General features: G+C 49.8%; 1 protein-coding gene across 1 annotated transcript in view; it reads left to right on the top strand.

Moving 5' to 3' along the window:
* DNAH2 (dynein axonemal heavy chain 2) overlaps positions 1-18,603 on the top strand; it is a 127,293-nt gene extending 108,690 nt beyond the window's left edge. The window contains exons 72-88 of the mRNA XM_044278914.1: positions 771-904; positions 2,049-2,193; positions 2,296-2,495; positions 2,627-2,753; positions 2,849-3,035; positions 3,609-3,757; positions 3,849-4,032; positions 4,268-4,458; positions 4,539-4,730; positions 4,932-5,116; positions 5,203-5,431; positions 5,508-5,659; positions 6,903-7,017; positions 8,128-8,304; positions 8,393-8,467; positions 8,546-8,696; positions 18,342-18,603. Coding sequence (XP_044134849.1) covers positions 771-904; positions 2,049-2,193; positions 2,296-2,495; positions 2,627-2,753; positions 2,849-3,035; positions 3,609-3,757; positions 3,849-4,032; positions 4,268-4,458; positions 4,539-4,730; positions 4,932-5,116; positions 5,203-5,431; positions 5,508-5,659; positions 6,903-7,017; positions 8,128-8,304; positions 8,393-8,467; positions 8,546-8,696; positions 18,342-18,496 — 2,748 coding nt within the window. The 3' untranslated portion in view covers positions 18,497-18,603. The remainder of the gene's footprint in view (positions 1-770; positions 905-2,048; positions 2,194-2,295; positions 2,496-2,626; positions 2,754-2,848; positions 3,036-3,608; positions 3,758-3,848; positions 4,033-4,267; positions 4,459-4,538; positions 4,731-4,931; positions 5,117-5,202; positions 5,432-5,507; positions 5,660-6,902; positions 7,018-8,127; positions 8,305-8,392; positions 8,468-8,545; positions 8,697-18,341) is intronic.
* The last annotated feature ends 825 nt before the right edge of the window (positions 18,604-19,428 follow it).

The following is a 19,428-nucleotide window of genomic DNA, read 5'->3' as shown; positions in this document are numbered from 1 at the left end:
AGGTAAGTAGAATCGGTGTGAGCGGCCAGGGCTTATGGGGGGGGCATTTCCAGCCTCGGATAACCCCTTTAAAGTATTATGACCCTGAGGCATAATACTTAGGATCACAAAGAATGTGTCTGTCTGCCACTAGGGGGCAGCTTCTATTACAGGGCCGTATCCTATATTGGAAGCAGTTTTTCTCATTTATTTCTAAACTATGATTATCTATCTGACCGTGTGGTGATTTACCTGTACGCTGAGGGCCAGCCCCATCCATTTCAGTTCAGTTACATCAGGTATTATACTCCGGTAACACCCAGAGCTGCATTCATATTCTGCTGGGGACCTATGCCATGCAGTAGAGTACAGGGCTGTCTATTTCAAGGCTGAATGGTGCTGGGTGACAGAATTTGAAAGGCAGCTCTGGATGTGAGCGGAGTATAGGACATCACCATTTCATTAGTCCATAGTACAACCACATACCCATCAGCATCACTACACATGGCTCTGGCTTGGGGCCATGGCACAGTAATGGGATTGTGTTCCATGCATGATGCCAGCACAGCTAATCTGCTTGGCTCCTTTTTGGCCATTTGCCAGGTGCTGAACTTCCGCTAGTGGGGGTGCCAACGCACGGATTTCTCATCAGTGACATTACACTAATTCCTAATTGAGAATTGTATTAATCCGCTGCGGACAATAGGAGATTAGACTGAGGAGAATGGCGCTGTCAGGAGGGGGTAATCCCACCGGCCCCTGCCCACACTAATGATGACTCTTCTGTGTAGGGCCTGGAGGACCAGCTACTGGGTAGCGTGGTGAGGAAGGAGCGACCCGAGCTGGAAGAGCAGAAACAATCTCTGGTCTTGAACATTGCGGCCGGGAAACGGAAACTCCAGGAGCTGGAAGACAAGATTCTCAGGTGGGGGGGCATATACTTCTAAGTGTGACGGTGTATAGACACGTACAGCATCTAGTGTATGGGTATGGGGGCCCAGAGGAAAATGTACATGAACCCCTCTACTGGTTCTCACCGCCACACTCCTCAGGCAGTTAAGGTGGTCAAGAGTGAACCAAAGTTGTCAAAGGGGTAAATGTCAGTATATCTGCTGGGCTAGGCAGAAAAGGGTTAATGATAATATTCCCGGTGATCTAAGGTAATAAAAGGGTTATTCTCAGAACCCCTGGTGGTCAAGGGCAATGAAGAGATACATTTCGGTATACGTGGTGGTCTAGGGCAGTGAAGGGTTACTGTACTAGCCAGTGATGGAGTTAATTCTACTATCCCTAGTGGTCTAGGCCAGTGAAGGGTTACTGTACTAGCCAGTGATGGAGTTAATTCCAGTATCCCTAGTGGTCTAGGGCAGTGAAGGGTTACTGTACTAGCCAGTGATGGAGTTAATTCCAGTTTCCCTAGTGGTCTAGGGCAGTGAAGGGTTACTGTACTAGCCAGTGATGGAGTTAATTCCAGTTTCCCTAGTGGTCTAGGGCAGTGAAGGGTTACTGTACTAGCCAGTGATGGAGTTAATTCCAGTATCCCTAGTGGTCTAGGGCAGTGAAGGGTTACTGTACTAGCCAGTGATGGAGTTAATTCCAGTATCCCTAGTGGTCTAGGGCAGTGAAGGGTTACTGTACTAGCCAGTGATGGAGTTAATTCCAGTATCCCTAGTGGTCTAGGGTAGTGAAGGGAATAATGTATGGAGAATGGGTTAAAGTAAAGGTTCTCAGTGGTCTGCGGCAGTGAAGGACGTTTGGTCTAAGGAAGTCAGTTGGGTAAATTTAAGATCTCTGTTGGAGGGCAGTGAAGGGGTTAATGCTGTTTGCCTGGGGCCCAATGATTACTCATCTCTCCAGGGTCCAGCATTGTCCTGAATTGATCATAGAGATGAGTGCAGGGTGGAGATAGAGAGGACTGTGCAACTGTAATTGGTCAGCCACGCGGTGGCTGTGATCGGGTAGAGAGATCCAGGAACCCTCTGTCCAATCATTAAGTGTCCCGGGGCAGACATCCTCTCATCTGAGCGGTGCCCTCCACACCCTCTTATTCTGGGCATTGACTCTCTCAGGCTCCTAAATGAGGCAACAGGATCCCTCCTGGACGATGTGCAGCTGGTGAACACCTTACAGACATCAAAGGTGACGGCCACCGAGGTGAGCGAGCAGCTGGAGAGCAGCGAGGAGACCGAAGAGAAGATTGATCTGGCTAGAGAGGTAAGAGACTGCACTGCCAAGACGTCTCTGTGTCCTGCCCTGCCTGTAGGGGGCGTAGTCCTGCTCTCGACATGTCATTGTGTCTTCCTCTCTCTCACCAAGGCGTACCGCCCCTGTGCCCAACGAGCTTCTCTCCTCTTCTTCGTCTTGAATGACCTGGGACGTATTGACCCCATGTATCAGTTCTCCTTGGATTCCTATATTGACCTATTCCATCTGAGCATTGACAAGAGCAAGCGCAGCGCCAACCTGGAGGAGCGGATCACCAACCTCAACGAGTATCACACGTACTCCGTCTACAGGTAACTGAGCGCCACTACAGAGGGTCCGTACTGCATTGCGGTAGATGCTGTGGTCTAAGCCCATACCATGCAGCATGTCAAGAATCAGGTCCAGGTTTCACATATCTCAACGCCAGTTCTGCCCCCCACAGGTACACCTGCCGCGCCCTCTTTGAAAGGCACAAGCTGCTCTTCAGTTTCCAGATGTGCGCCAAGATCCTCGAAGTGGCTGGAAAGCTCAACATGGACGAATATAACTTCTTCCTGCGCGGGGGAGTGGTGAGTGACGCCTTCTCCTGTCTCAGAGGACGAAACGACCAATCAGAGTCCACAGTGTAGTAGATAAGAGCTGTGCCCCTCGTTACCCTTCACAGGTCCTGGACCGAGAAGAGCAGATGGACAATCCCTGCCCAGGGTGGCTTTCTGATGCCAACTGGGATAACATTACAGAGCTGGACAAGCTGGCGAACTTCCATGGCATAATGAACTCTTTTGAGCAGTATCCACGAGACTGGCACCAGTGGTACACCAGCCCTGAGCCCGAGAGCTCCTGTCTGCCAGGTATGGAAGATGAAGGTGTACCGGCCTGCACCTTGTATTTCCTGATTCTAGATTAGTTTGCAAACGACCCTATGTGTTTTGCTGTCCTCAAACCGTGGATCCGCAAAATACGGATATCGGATGCGTGCGTTACGCAGTTTCCACAGGCTTCCGCTATTCTTGACTGCCAAACGAATTGGAATGGGACACGTTCTATGTTTTTGCAGGACGGACATACGGATACAGACAAAACCGTATTTTTTAAAATAATTAGGTTCACATTTTATCTGCAAAAATACGGATCGGATGCAGAAAAACAATTTGGTCGTGTGTATGGGGGTGTTTTGGATCCACCTCCGTTTTTTGCTGATCACAAGCAGACCCATTCATTCCAATGGGGCTGCAAATAATAAGGACAGTATTCGGATGGCATCCGTGCGGTCGTTCCGCAAATTACAGAACACGTCCTATTCTTGGCCGTTTTGCAGACAGGAACAGGCATGGGAGTGAGAAAGGTGCGGAATGCACATGGACAGTGTGAGTATTTTGCGGATCCGTGTGCATGACGCTTTACACTTCACTGCATTGTCACAGGTGAATGGGAGAACGCCTGCAGCGAGGTGCAGAGGATGCTGATTGTCCGCTCCCTGCGACAAGACCGTGTGGCGTTCTGCGTGACGGCCTTCATCATCAACAACCTGGGGTCAAAGTTTACCGAGCCCCCTGTGCTGGATATGCGGGCGGTGAGTGTCATATACTGTGCATGTAATGTTCTCCTCTCACTGGTGAAGTGCCCACACGCTCCTCTCACACTTGCCTCCTTCTCTTCTGCAGGTGGTTGAGGACTCCCTTCCTCGCTCTCCCCTGGTCTTCGTCCTCTCTCCTGGGGTAGATCCGACCAGTGCCCTCCTTCAGCTGGCAGAGCAGTGCGGGATGTCCCAGAAATTCCAGGCGCTCTCCCTAGGTCAAGGCCAAGCTCCGATCGCCACCCGCATGATCAAGGAGGGAGTCCGAGATGGTAAAAGTCACAGTGATCCTTAGTACATGTCACACACGTCTTCTGTCCTCACCAAATGTAAAAGTGGCAGGAGGGCGTCCTTAGTATCTGCCGCCCCAGAACTTCACAATGCAAATTTCAGATACAAGATGGCTACAAGCTTCTCCTTCTTGCCCAGAGCGGACCGGTTGATGATGTTTGGGACTCTTGCCCCATCCAGTAGATAAAGGTCTGACTTCATCTCGTTACTTTCCAGGGCACTGGGTGTTCTTAGCCAATTGTCACCTGTCGCTCTCATGGATGCCACAACTGGACAAGTTGGTGGAGCAGCTGCAGGTGGAGGACCCGCACCCCAGCTTCAGACTCTGGCTGAGCTCGAGCCCCCATCCAGACTTTCCCATCTCTATACTCCAGGCCAGCATTAAGATGACCACCGAGCCCCCCAAAGTAAGTTGTGGTAGGGGTGCACAGGGAATGTCCTGAACATACAGAGCAGGATGCTTACATGTAGTGCCGTCTATCCTCAGGGGCTGCGTGCCAACATGAAGCGCCTGTACCAGTTGATCACCGAGCCTCAGTTCTCCCGCTGCAGCAAGACGTCCAGTTACCGCCGCCTGCTCTTCTCTCTCTGCTTCTTTCACAGTGTCCTCCTGGAGCGCAGGAAATTCCTCCAGCTCGGCTGGAACATTGTGTATGGCTTCAATGACTCTGACTTTGAGGTGAGACCATTGTCTAGCGGCTTCAGTCTGTGAGCTCGATGCCTGGCGTTGGGTTATAGTATAGAATGTGGTGTAGCAAGGCAGGCAGTAGCAGTATGTGGTGTAGTAATGCAGGCAGTAGCGGTACGTGGTGTAATAATGTAAGCAGTAGCGGTATGTGGTGTAATAATGTAAGCAGTATGGACCTTCGTTCTACCATAGGTATCAGAGAACCTGCTCAGTCTATATCTCGATGAATACGAGGAGACACCTTGGGAAGCCCTGAAGTATCTGATTGCAGGCGTCAATTATGGCGGTCATGTGACAGACGACTGGGACCGACGGCTTCTAGGAACCTACATTAATGATTACTTCTGTGAATCTGCTCTGAGCACCCCATTCTACAGGTAACCGAGGAGCTGAACCCCAACATGGCGCTGTACTGTGTATATACTGTGGTGGTTTATATGTGTCCTGCATTTCATCTCTGAAGACTCTCCATCCTCGACACATACTACATCCCCCGAGATGGGCCGCTGGCATCATACAAGGAGTTCATTGGCTTGTTACCCACCGTTGATCATCCTGAGGCCTTCGGGCAGCACCCCAATGCAGATATAGCCAGTCAGATCACCGAGGCACGGACACTGTTTGACACGCTGCTCTCACTGCAACCCCAAGTCACTCAAAGCGCATCTGGAGGACAAACCCGTGAGGACAAGGTAATGTTCTCCCCCCAGAATCCCTGAGGAGACTCCTTCCTATGCGTCAGCCTGAGCATCTTCCTTGTCTACCCAGGTGTTGGAGTTATTGGAGGATGTTCGACAGAAGATTCCTCAAGAAATTGATTATGAGGGAACAAGGAAAATGCTGAGTGACGATCCGAATCCTCTGAACGTCGTCCTTTTACAAGAGATCCAGAGATACAACGCTCTGCTGAGCACAATCAGGTCAGTGAGGCATAAACCAGAAGAACTGTTGAAGCTGCTTCCACCAAGGAGTTAATATCCACGCGTGGTGGGGGGGGGGGGGGGGGCTGGGGCTTCCCCCTCTGAGGCTCATGCCTGGCTAACACTTGGCGTCTGTGCATTGTGCACTTACAATGTCTTACAAACTTTGGTATGTGAACTTAATGAAAACATCTGTGTGCTAGCGCCATCTTGTAATGGCGTCTCACTTATATTAATACTGCATACGTCATATATGACACTTCAAGGAGGTGCTTTTTTATAGGCAATGAGTATACATGGGTATCATTTGACTAAGTAATTGGCTCAATCATTTTTCCAAAGTCCATACATCATCCTTGACACATCTGTGGGAAAAGTGAGGGCCATCTTGCCGCGTCGATCCTCCTCCTTCAGTGTTGTACAAATAGACAGCCTGAAGCAAAGGGGAGGGGAGGCAGTTTTAAGTAGATACATAGAAATCATCTCTGGTTACGTAATCCTTGGAACAGAATAGAATGATATTCAAACATCTCTATCAGAACGAAAGCCTTTAGTGGAAAATATGAAGCTCCAGTATGGAGACAAGCATTGTCCTAACATGTCACATACTAACATAGATTGTAAGTTGGAAAAACGACACGCGTCAATCCATTCCAGCCCGTTATCCAGAGGAAGGCATAAGCCCTCATGAGGAAGAAGCCAATTTTCCTAATTTTAGGGGAAAAAAGTCCTTCGTTCAGCAGTCTGAATAACTCCCTGGATCAACGACCCCTCTCTAGTAGCTATAGCCTGTAATATTATTACACTCCAGAAATGCATCCAGGCCCCTCTTGAATTCCTTTATTGTACTCACCATCACCACCTCCTCAGGCAGAGAGCTCCATAGTCTCACTGCTCTTACCGTAAAGAATCCTTTTCTATGTTTGTGTAGGAACCTTCTTTCCTCCAGACGCAGAGGATGTCCCCTCGTCACAGTCCTGGGGATAAATAGATGATAGGAGAGATCTCTGTACTGACCCCTGATATATTTATACATGTTTTACCATTTATTATGTACGGGTGACTTGCCCATGATGAGTGCATGGGCTGCCCCTTTGGTGCTTCATGATTTTTGAGAGTTAAGCACAAAACACATGGAATCTATTACTGTTCCTAGAAATCTTTATAGATCCTGTCTACTGCAAACCATGAGAGATTCACAATCAGATTAGGACATTTACCAGATTCTTTCAATTTTTTATAGGTCTTCGCTACTAGATCTGGAACGGGGTATTCAAGGCTTGGTGGTCATGTCTACTGAGCTGGAGGAAATCTTCACCTGCATACATGACGCACGTGTACCCACACTGTGGGAGAAGGTGGGATGATGAGGGGAGACAATGTAAGGGCAGGAAGAGAAGATAAGAGGACAGGATGAGGAGATGATGTAAAAGCAGGATGAGGAGATGATGTGAAAGCAGGGTGAGGAGATGATGTGAGGACAGGATGAGAAGATGCTATGAGGACAGGATGAGGAGATGCTATGAGGACAGGATGAGGAGATGCTATGAGGACAGGATGAGGAGATGCTATGAGGACAGGATGAGGAGATGCTATGAGGACAGGATGAGGAGATGCTATGAGGACCGGATGAGGAGATGCTATGAGGACCGGATGAGGAGATGCTATGAGGACCGGATGAGGAGATGCTATGAGGACTGGATGAGGAGATGCTATGAGGACCGGATGAGGAGATGCTATGAGGACCGGATGAGGAGATGCTATGAGGACCGGATGAGGAGATGCTATGAGGACCGGATGAGGAGATGCTATGAGGACCGGATGAGGAGATGCTATGAGGACCGGATGAGGAGATGCTATGAGGACCGGATGAGGAGATGCTATGAGGACCGGATGAGGAGATGCTATGAGGACCGGATGAGGAGATGCTATGAGGACCGGATGAGGAGATGCTATGAGGACCGGATGAGGAGATGCTATGAGGACCGGATGATGATGAGAGGGCAGGATGAGAAGATGACGATGAGAGGGCAGGATGAGGAGATGCTATGAGGACAGGATGAGGAGATGCTATGAGGACAGGATGAGGAGATGCTATGAGGACAGGATGAGGAGATGCTATGAGGACAGGATGAGGAGATGCTATGAGGGCAGGATGAGAAGATGATGCTATGAGGGCAGGATGAGAAGATGATGCTATGAGGGCAGGATGAGAAGATGATGCTATGAGGGCAGGATGAGAAGATGATGCTATGAGGGCAGGATGAGAAGATGATGATGTGAGGGCAGGATGAGAAGATGATGATGTGAGGGCAGGATGAGAAGATGATGATGTGAGGACAGGATGAGGAGATGCAATGAGGACAGGATGAGGGGACGATGTCAGGACAGGATGAGGAGATACTAATGTGAGGTCATAGGGAAGACTAAATGATGTATTATTTACATCATGGACTTTCTGATTTTAGGCTTACCCATCGCTGAAACCACTGGCATCCTGGACACGAGATCTGGCCTTACGTGTGGAGATGTTTGCTCGCTGGGCAGAGACAGCACATCCACCCGTCCTTTATTGGCTTTCAGCGTTCACATTCCCAACTGGATTTTTGACCGCTGTACTCCAGAGTGCAGCCAGACAAAACAATGTAAGACCCTGTCCCTGTCCGTTTATAATGATGGACAGAAGCTGTATCCTATACACAATGAGAGAACTGCGTATTGTCTCTTCTGCAGGTGTCGGTCGATTCTCTGTCCTGGGAATTCATTGTCTCCACAGTAGATGATAACAACCTGGTGTATCCTCCAAAGGTGAGTGTTACCAGACATATGAGACATCTGGATATTGACAGGAGAGATTTGTGACACTTGTGATGCTTGGTTCCTCAGGATGGGGTATGGGTCCGTGGCTTGTACCTGGAAGGTGCCGGCTGGGATAAGAAGAACTCCTGTCTAATGGATGCGGAACCAATGCAGCTTGTGTGTCCTCTCCCAACTGTGCACTTCCGACCCACAGAGAGCAAGAAGAAGAGCAGCAAAGGTATATTATGGGCACGTGTGTACTTTTAATATATCAAATCAAACCCATCCCCTCCTAACCCAACACACCCCTCCTGTATGGCACAGCACACCAGCCATCAGTCCAGATACATTTTTTTTTTCACCTTATTTTTGAGGATCACCTTTTCATATTGCATGATTTTATCCACCACCAATGACCACTCTCTGACTGTCGGTGTCTTCTAGGCTGTCCAATTCCTGGCTATTGTTGACCAGGCTATAAACACGATTTTATTTGTTGAAAATACTTAAATATTTAATAAAAATATAAAGTAATATTTAAGTATTTCCATATTCTTAATTCCCGGAGAACCCTTTTAACACTGGGAGCATCAGGTACTTATGCACCTGGCATGTGTCCTCAGGCACCCTCCTAAATTTAACCTCTTCAGGACATCCACTGTACATGCCAATTGCAGACATTCAACCTCTCAGATGCCGGGGTCAGTTGCTCTATCCTTCAGGGGTTACCGTATGTTTTGCTTTATAAGACGCACGTTTTTCCCCTCAAAGGTTGGGAAAATGGCCGTGCGTCTTGCAAAGCAAATACTAGAGAGAACTTCCATATGGAAGCACTCACCAGTATACATTAAAGGGGTTGTCTGGGTACCCAGAATTTCACCCAGGCAGCCCCACTGACAAGAGCATCGGAGCATTTTATGCTCCGATGCTGTCCTTTGCCCTGCGCTGAATCGGGTGGAAGCTTCCACCCAGCAGTGTATTATTGTAGATAAAAAAGCCCCGATCCAGCTCAGGGCAAGTGAGCACATCAGAGCATGAGATGCTCCAATGCTAACATCAGAAGGGCTGCCTGGGTGAAAATATGTGTATGTCCGGGTTCAGATCTGAACCCGTACAACCCCTTTAAGTGCCGGAAGCGAGGAGTGAATCGCTGCGAGCACTTCCAGTAATCACCCTCCCTGGTCTTCCTTCCTGGGGCTGGCGCTGCACTGTCCTGAACGTGTAGTGCGCACACTATGACCTGACACTGCACGCAAGCTTACTGCGAGTGTGAAAGTAGCCTTATAAAGCGAAAAATATGATAATTGTGCAATTGAATGCTGCAGCAGGGAATCCCATGGCCATCCTTGGCCTCTTGAGGAAATCCTACTAGGGATCATTACTAGGAGCAGTCCAGGCAGCATGCTGAAGGTAGGGCTGACCTAGTGCAGCGGCCTGCATCTCGCCTCTTAAGCCCATTTATATCTTAATGGATACGAGCTGTGTATAATGTGATGGCAAAATGAATCCAGCCAGCAAAGGAGGTGGCAGTATGGACAATCACAATATATTAGTAAGTGCCTTGTATTAACTCTGTCTACATGAGAAATGCCATTTACTGAAGTGGGACGACCCCTTTAAAGGGCATGTTGAAGCTGAAGCTAATGGAAGAAGGCATGTTGTGTAATCACGTATCTGACCCTCATGGGTTGTTATAGAATAAATATGTTAGAAATTTACCACCCATTGTACTCCAAAGCTCTGAACCTGTAAGGATTGTAAGTGAGGCATGGGAAGGTTAGATCAAGGGGTGGGAGGGTTTCTTGGAGAGGACTTTTGGCCATTTGTTCCTTCAAGTAAAGTATGAGCTACTTTCCACACTTGGGGCTGTAGTCCTCAGGAAAAAAAATTCCAGATGGGGTAGAATTGGGAAAAAAAATGCAATTCTGATAAAGGTTTTTATTTTATTTTTTTTACACCATACACTATGCGGTAAAATTGACCTGTTATCTTCATTCTCCAGGTCAGTACGGTTACAACGATACCGCACTTGTATAATTTTTCTTGCGTTTTAATACTGAAAAAAAATTAAAACCTTTTGAGGGGAAAAAAATAAATACATTTTATCACCATATTCGGACCCCTATAACTTTTTTGTAGTTATGTGTAGTAGCCTGTGTGGGGGCTCATTTTCTGCGGGACAATCTGTACTTTTCAGTGAAACCAATTTGAAGTGTGTGCGACTTTTTGATAACTTTTTATTTAAAAAAAATTGTGGGTAGTTGAAGTGACAAAAAATAGCGAATTTATTTTATTTTTTTTCCCGTTACGCTATTTGCCATTTATATTGTTATATTTTAATTGTATGAGCATTTTCGCACATGGCAATGCCCATGATGTTTATTTTTTTATTGGTTAAGTATTTTTATTTATTAGTAAAAACTTTTTTTAACAAATTTTTTAAAAAAATTTTTAAGTCACCTTGGGTGACAATAACTGGCAATCATTAGATTGCCCATTTTGTTCCTTGATGGCTATATAGCCATCATTGAGCGCTTCATTTGCAATATAACAATACAATGCTACCACCTAGTGGTCTTTATTGGTATTTCTCGCACATTCCATTGGGGGACACAGACCATGGGTATTGCCTAGGTCATTACTAGGAGGAGACACTATGCAAATAAAAAAGAGAGCTCCTCCTCCACGGGCTATACCCCCATGCTCCACCGGGAGGACCCCAGTCTTTGCTTAGTGTCGGATAAGGAGGTGACATTTCTGCTCCTGCAGGGTTGTCCCTATAGACTCTCTACTCCTGTTTATTTTTTTTCTGCAAGAGGACACAGGGTCGCATTTTGCTTCCCTGGTCTCTCAGTGGAGCGAGCTCTGGGGTCGAATTGGCGTCCCCGGCTACCTCCCCCCTGCCCCTCCCCCAAGAAGATAAGTGGAACCGGGCTTGACCTGCAGCTCCGACGGCCTACCAGATCCGGGGTCACCTACTCCTGCCCTCCTACCAGATCACTGCCACTCCTTGTGCCAGCTGACTGAAGAGGTGAACCCCGCTGGTGTGGAGCAGAGGGAGAAGACTGCAGGACGCAGATAAGTATATGCGGCACTCCTGCAGAACCCCCTGCCCTCCCTCTGTCTCCCTGTGTGACACTTAGGGCCCGCTTGGGTGGGTGGTGTTGAAGGGGGGGAAGGATTCCTGTCTTGGGGCAATCGTTCTTCAGAAGTGGCAGCTTCCTCAGCCTCCTCCCACAGCGGTACACTAACCTGCGCCGCTCAGTTCTCCTACCCCTCCGGCGGCCACGGCTCTATCCTTAACCCCTGCTACGCCGTTTTTGGCGCCGGGCGTTTTTTTCATACTTCCCGCGCGCGCGGGTTTCGCGCCATCCTTGATGCGATTGGTGGGCGGAGCCCTATTTCTTCAGCTCCAGGCGCTTCCATTCCATCTCAGCGCTTCTCCACCCATGGCTGCTCCCAACTGCTCCTCACGGGTCGCGGTAGGACAGTTTGTTTAGCCCTCAGCTTGCTGCAGTAACGGTAGAAGACCCTGACCTTTTTTCTTTTCTGGGATTGTCGCCATCACGCCAAAACCTGGGTCCCCAAAAATCCTCCAAGGCGGCTCCTCAAGCCCTACTGGGGTCATGTAAGGTCTGCTGTTTGCCACTATCGGTCACTGGATCCTGTGACTCTTGCCTTGCCTCTGGACAAGATCATCCTCCCCCTCCTCCTCTCACTCAGCCCAGTCCTCCTTCCGCCCCTTCGGAGCCCACAGAACCCGCATGGGCCTCTGCCATATCTAGGGCGGCCGCTGATTTAGCCCAAGTTTCTCGGGCCGCCATGGCCTTCATGGAACGCATGGCGACCACGGATCCTGTGGCTAACACCACTCCACCTCCCAGTGGTTCCCACAGAGGACGCTCGGCCACTAAAAGGCAGCGTACACAGCAGCATCCCTCCTCGGATGACTCTGCTTCCCCTCCTCGCCTGGAGGCACGTTCAGACACTTCCCCTCCTCGCAGGGACCATAGGTCGGAAGGGGAACGATCCAGCTCGGACGAGGACACAGAGCTGGAACCTTCGCCCAAGCTGTCCACCATGGTGGCAGACTTGGTGGCGGCGGTCCAGGACACTTTTGATATCCAGGGGGAATCTCCTTCCACTAGTAGCCAGGAATTCCCTCTTTTCAATTCTAGGAAACCACAAACGGTTGTATTCCCCATCCGGCAAATTCGACAAGGTCCTTTCTAAGGCCTGGGAACGCCCTAATCACCGATTTTCTGCCACGAAACGCATGTATACTCTTTATCCATTTCCGGCAGAAAATGTGCAGCAGTGGTCTTCCCCTCCTAAGGTCGACCCGCCGGTGGCTAAGAATACGCCCATACCTGTCTTGGACGGTTCCTCTCTACGGGACTCGGTTGACAGGCGTTTGGATTCTCTTTCCAAAGCCATCTTCACTCTGGCAGGCACAGGCCTGCGGCCCGCTTTCGGTATGGTTGCAGAGCCACCATCAGGACCTCGCGGAGCAGGATGCCTCTGCGGACACCTTGAACTTTGTCCTCCAGATGTCTCAGGCGATGAAGTTCCTTTGTGAAGCTTCCTTTATTGTTAGCATTTTCTTTGCGTGTGTTTCGGCCCTCTCGGTCACTCAGCGCAGAGAGATCTGGTTAAAGGTTTGGGACGCTGACGCTTCCTCCAAGCGTTCCCTCACTAACCTCCCCTTTGCGGGTTCGAGGCTTTTTGGTGCTAAGCTGGACGAGATCATCTCGGACGCGACGGGAGGCAAGAGCACCAACCTGCCCCATTCTAGATCCAAGCGCACCTTCGAAGCTCGGTCCTCTGGTTTTAGGAACCAGTCCTTTCGTTGCTTCTCCTCTTCCAGGTCTCCGGCGGCCCCCTTCCCGGGTGGCTCTCAGGACTCCCACAAGAAGCCTGCCTTGAAGCCCCAACCTTCCTGGCGCCCGCAGGCACAATCAGCCCACCCCGCAGCCCCCAAGCAGTCCTCCGCCTGAAGGGGCGCCCCCACCTCTTACGGTGGGGGGCCGACTGCTCTCCTTTCAACAGGTTTGGAGAGCTCACATCTGGGACGCCTGGGCCCTGGAAATTGTAATCTCCGGTTACAAAATAGATTTCGCTTCCAGGCCTCCGGAGCGTTTCTTCCCTTCTCGGGTTCTGGGGGATCCGGTTCGGGCCTCGGCCCTTTTGCAAGCGGTCTCTTCCCTTTTGGACAGGGGAGTGATTGTCCCAGTCCCCCTAGAGGAACAAGGCACAGATTTCTACTCCCACCTATTCGTTGTGCCAAAGAAGGAGGGATCGGTGCGTCCGGTCCTAGACCTGAAGCTATCAAACAGGTCCCTGCGGGTGCGGAGGTTTCGTATGGAATCCTTCCGCTCCGTTATTGCTTCTCTTCTTCCAGGGGAGTTCCTCGCGTCTGTGGACATCAAGACGCCTGTCTGCATGTCCCTATCGAAGAATCTCGCCACAGATTCCTGCGCTTCGCTGTCGGCGGAAAGCATTACCAGTTTGTCGCACTTCCCTTTGGGCTGGCGACAGCCCCTCGGGTTTTCACAAAGATCTTGGCGCCGATCTTTGTACTTCTCCATACCAGGGGCATATCTCTGTTGCCCTACCTGGACGACATACTGATAAAGGCTCCCTCCCTTCCCCAGGCCAAGGACAGCATCCGAATCACTGTTCAGACTCTGGAACAGTTCGGCTGGCTGATCAATTTCCAGAAGTCCTCTCTTCATCCCTCTCAGAGAGTGACCTACCTAGGGATGATTATGGACACCACGGCAGCTCGGATATTCCTTCCGGATCCCAAGAGTCGGTGTCTCGCCTCCTGCACTCCCGACGTCTCTCCCTCCGGGAGTGCATGGAGGTTCTGGGGCTTATGGTGGCCTCCTTCGAGGCCGTCCCCTTTGCCCAGTTTCACACTCGGCCTCTGCAGCGGGCGATCCTGTCCTTTTGGGAAAGGACATCACGCGGTCTGGACTCTCGGGTCCGCCTGCCTCCTTGGGTTCGTGTAGAACTCCCTTGGTTGCGGCTGTCCCCTCAGAACCTGTCTTCAGGGAGGTCCTTCCTTCCGATCTCCTGGACGGTCGTCACCACCGATGCCAGTATCCTGGGTTGGGGTGCCGTTCTCCAGGCCCAGACGTTTCAGGGGGTTTGGTCGGCGGCAGAAGCCTTCCGATCAACGTGCTGGAGCTCAGAGCAATTTTCCTCTCCCTTTCTCATTGGACTCCTCTCCTAGCAGGTCACCCGCTAAGGGTCCAGTCGGACAATGCCACAGCTCTGGCTTACATCAACCATCATGGCGGGACCCTCAGCTGGACGGTGATGCAGGAGGCGGAAAGGATCCTCCAGTGGGCGGAGACTCATGTTCCAGTACTGTCGGCAGTGTACATCCCAGGGGTCGACAATTGGAAGGCGGACTGTCTCAGTCGCAACACAGTGGATCCGGGAGAGTGGTCTTTACGACCGGAGGTATTCGAGTACGTCTGTCGCCGTTGGGGCCGCCCGGACGTGGACTTAATTGCGTCCAGGCTCAACAACAAGGTTCCCACGTTCCTGGCTCATGCTCGGCATCCGGAGGCGTACGGGGTGGACGCGCTGGTGTCTCCGTGGCAAGACTTCCTCCTTCTCTATGTCTTTCCACCACTGCCTCTACTCCCAAAGGTCCTTCGCAAGATCACGACGGAAGGGATTCCGACCATTCTCATCCCCCCGATTGGCCTCGCAAGGCCTGGTTCTCGGATGTCATTCGGATGCTGGCAGACGTTCTGTGGCCTCTTCCTCTCAGGAAGGACCTACTGTCTCAAGGACCGCTCTTCCACCAGAATTTACGGTCACTTAGTTTAACGGCGTGGCTGTTGAGACCGTCATCCTGAAGAAGAGGGGCTTCTCGGACTCCGTCGTGAAGACCATTATTAAGGCCAGAAAACCAGTTTCCTCTCGGATATACTATCGTACCTGGAAGGCCTTTCTTGCCTTTTGTGAGAAGCTAGGCGTTTTTCCCCTTTGTTTCTCCGTTCTGGTGGTCCTCTCCTTTCTCCAGTCAGGCCTTGAGATGGGAATGTCCCTGAGCTCCCTAAAAGGTCAGGTCTTGGCTCTAGCCATCTTCTTTCAGCGATCCCTGGCTCTGCTCTGTCCGCATTCGGTTCTTCCGTATGTTCCTCCCCTGCCCCCCTGGGATCTCAATTTGGTTCTGTCTTCCCTCCAGACGGCTCCCTTTGAGCCTCTGAGGGAGGTTTCCTTGAGTTTTCTCACCTGGAAGGTGGTCTTTTTGGTGGCCATCACCTCGATCAGGAGGGTGTCGGAGCTGGCCACTCTTTCCTCTAGGGAGCCCTTTTTGGTCTTCCACCAGGATAAAGCGGTGCTACGCCCGGTCCCTTCCTTTTTGCCCAAGGTGGTCTCCGCTTTCCACCTTAATGAGGATATAGTCCTGCCCTCTTTTTGTCCACCCCCGGCGAACCGCAAGGAGCGCGCTCTCCATTCCCTGGACGTTGTCTGTGCTCTGCGGGTGTACCTTTCGGTTACTGCCCCTTTCCACCGTACGGACTCTCTTTTCGTTATTCCCGAGGGGCCTCGTAAGGGTCTGGCGGCTTCCAAGGTCTCGGTGGCTCAGTGCATTCGGTCGGCTATTGCCACGGCTTATCGTTCCCGTGGCAGGGTTCCCCCAGCTGGGGTTACCGTGCACTCCACCAGGGCGATGGGGGCTTCCTGGGCTAGGCGGAATCGCGCCTCGGCATCTCAAATTTGTAAGGCGGACACCTGGTCGTCCTTACATACCTTTTACAAAGTTTTACCAACTGCACTCTTTGGCATCGGCTGATGCTGCCCTTGGGCGCAAGGTATTGCAGGCGGTGGTTCCTGTTTGACCGCTGGGCGTTTCCCCCTGGAGGTGCTGATCTTTTTCCCACCCCATAGACTGCTGTGGGACGTCCTATGGTCTGTGTCCCCCAATGGAATGTGCGAGAAAAGGATTTTTTTTTTGTTAAACTCACCTGTAAAATCTTTTTCTCGTCTCTTCCATTGGGGGACACAGCTCCCACCCATTCTTGCCTGTTGCAGGAGGGGTTGGTTTCGTTCTTCGGGACCTCATGGTTAACGGTCCGATGGCGGTATTCCTTTGTTCTGGTCTCTGTCGTTTTTTTGTCTCCTTCTCCTACTGCTTTTGCATGCACTGGGGTCCTCCCGGTGGAGCATGGGGGTATAGCCCGTGGAGGAGGAGCTCTCTTTTTTTATTTGCATAGTGTCTCCTCCTAGTAATGACCTAGGCTATACCCATGGTCTGTGTCCCCCAATGGAAAAGACGAGAAAAAGATTTTACAGGTGAGTTTCACAAAAATTCTCCTTATTCCTGCTTGAGGCTTCGGGCTATTTCAGCAATGTAACAGGTTCCCCGATCTCAGCCGGGGAACACTGTTACCAGAGCGGAAGCATGCAGCTTCCCATTCCGGACTGCTCAAATGCCATGGTCACATTTGACCACGGCATCTGAAGGGGAAAATGTATGCGATCAGCCTTATGGGTATTTAAAATAGCAGAAACCCGGCGGCTATGGCGCCCACTGCACATGCGAGCAGGCGATATGTTTAAAGACCGGTAATAAAAACAAAAGGGAGAGGAAGAGAGAAGGGAGACGGCACGCTGCGAGCGCCGTCTCCTCATACAGCTGATCATCTGAGGTGTCGGACCCCTACCGATCTGATATTGATGGTAAAAGTTCAGAGAAACCCTTTAACTGCTGAGACGGCCATTGCATTTCCAAGACTAGATCTATTCAGGAACAGACATTATGGGGGAGATTTATGTGCCAATCCTGATTTCTGACGAGGTGCGCGCCTCCTGCGTTATGATTAGGCGCATCCTCCTGCAGTCCATGTGTCTAAACAGAAATCTACGACTTCTCAGATATTCTTTAGATTTCTGGCTTCATTTGCTCCAGAACACTGGCGTAAATAAAGATAAAGTAGTCAGGGCTGATGGCCACGCCCCTTCCCCTTACCACTCCCCTTCCCCTTGCCACACCCCCATGTGCGCCGTTCATCAACCCATTGAATCTCCTGCATTACTTTCCATAAGGATGACATGTTTCTTTCATTTATGTCCTTACTATTTTTTACAGTTATTATTTTTTTTTTATCTTTGGGCAGAATCCACACTGAATAGAAAGTATCAAAAAAATCGCTCCATACATGTCCACACGTTTTTTGGTGCGGATCATCCAATCGGTTAAACCACTTCAAAAATGTGTCCGAAACCACATTAAAAAAACACTAAAAAAGTGCTGAATTTTGTAGACAGATTTTAAAGATCCAAAGTGTGAACATACCCTTAGAATATATTCCTAACCATTTACATATTTACACCCAATGGACATGAAAGGGTTTATCCCATGAAAAATATGTCAGTTTTCAAACCAGCCCCTAGATCTGAATACCTTTTGTACTTGCATGTAATTAAACATTTTTGCATAGCGCAATCTCTGTATAGCGCCACCTGCTGTTTGTTGTTTTCCTTATTTCTCTGTCCACCTCACTGAGGTGGACGCACATGCTCAGTTCCATCCTTCAACTGCCTCCTGGGCTGTGATAGGGTGAGAGCTGCAGCAGAAAAGACATGCCCCAATAAAGGACACTCCCCTCGAGCTGCCAGCTTGATATAAATCTAGCAGAACAATTGGAGCAATGGATGAGGAGATCTCTGGATCCATGTGAGGTACAGGACTGGTTGTAGATTGTCATGTACTATATGGTGTCTGATTAAATTTTTACATTAATCATGTCATAACCTCTTTAACTAAACCTGGAGGAATCATGGATTACACATCTAGCCAGCTATCTTCTGGCTCACCACCAAACTCACCTATGTACAACCTTTCTCTCTTTCTCAGGACTGTATTCCTGCCCCTGCTATTACTACCCGGTCCGGTGTGGGTCCACTGGTCGAGCTTCCTTTGTGATCGGAGTGGATCTTAAAACGGGGTCATCACCACCGGAGCACTGGATCAAGAGAGGAACCGCTTTACTCATGAGTCTGGACAGTTAGAGCAGCGGGTCTTCTCGCCACCGGTTCCATTGCTCGGTCTGCAGATAGTTCCTGTATAGTCCATATATGTATTTATTCCTGTAAATGGCCTTTGCAGCACATTAAAGTTCTCCCAATGTTATGACTATTTGGTGTCTTTATTCTCCCTCACTTATTGAATAGTGGAATATTCAGAGTCCTTCCCCTGCACCTGTCTGTGGGCCTTAAAAGAACACAACTGTATTCTATGTGGCTCTCGACGCCAGCTAATTGAAGTCCAAGCTGGACCTTTACAGCCCATCAAAACAGGGCTGTCAGAACCACAGACATCAAACGCCTTCTATCTTTTTCTCAAATGCTACCACCTGTTCTTATCTGGGACGCCTAAGATGAGTAAATATCTCCCTGGAACATGAAGGTGGGGAGGGTAAGATGGAGAAGACCTGAGGATAAGATTCATGGTGGTATCATGATAGGGTATTTTTACTGCAGGGGAATGCATTTTTCAGCTCTGGGTGGCCAGGCATCATCTAAATAGCCTGGTGATTGTCATGGACAAGGGTGACAGGTATTTTCTAGGAAGGGAATTATGGTCAATGGGTTTCCTGTAACTGATCAACACCAGGGTCATGAATTCATCTTGTCACATTTAAATACAAGCTTTGGATTAAGTTTCTTCTCGTTAGTGTCTTGGCTTTGTGATTCCTTTAATGTGTAGTTTTCTGAGGACTTCTTATCACCACGAGGAATGTCCACCAAGCCTGCCAACTGTCGAATGTGTATGGTAGTGTACCGACTCCTCCCTGAAGGCAGATTTTGGATTTCTTCATCCCCAGTCCTTTCTTCCCATAGAAGATAAGTTGCTGCAAATGGAGTCTTATGGTAAAGGGGGGCAGATAGGAGGGAAGTGAAGAGATAGTTGCTCCAGGCAGTAGAGAGAGAGTAGAAGAGGT

This window comes from Bufo gargarizans, chromosome 2 (assembly GCF_014858855.1).
Source record: "Bufo gargarizans isolate SCDJY-AF-19 chromosome 2, ASM1485885v1, whole genome shotgun sequence".
Classification (NCBI taxonomy): domain Eukaryota; kingdom Metazoa; phylum Chordata; class Amphibia; order Anura; family Bufonidae; genus Bufo; species Bufo gargarizans.
This window is presented reverse-complemented; position numbering and strand designations above follow the sequence as displayed.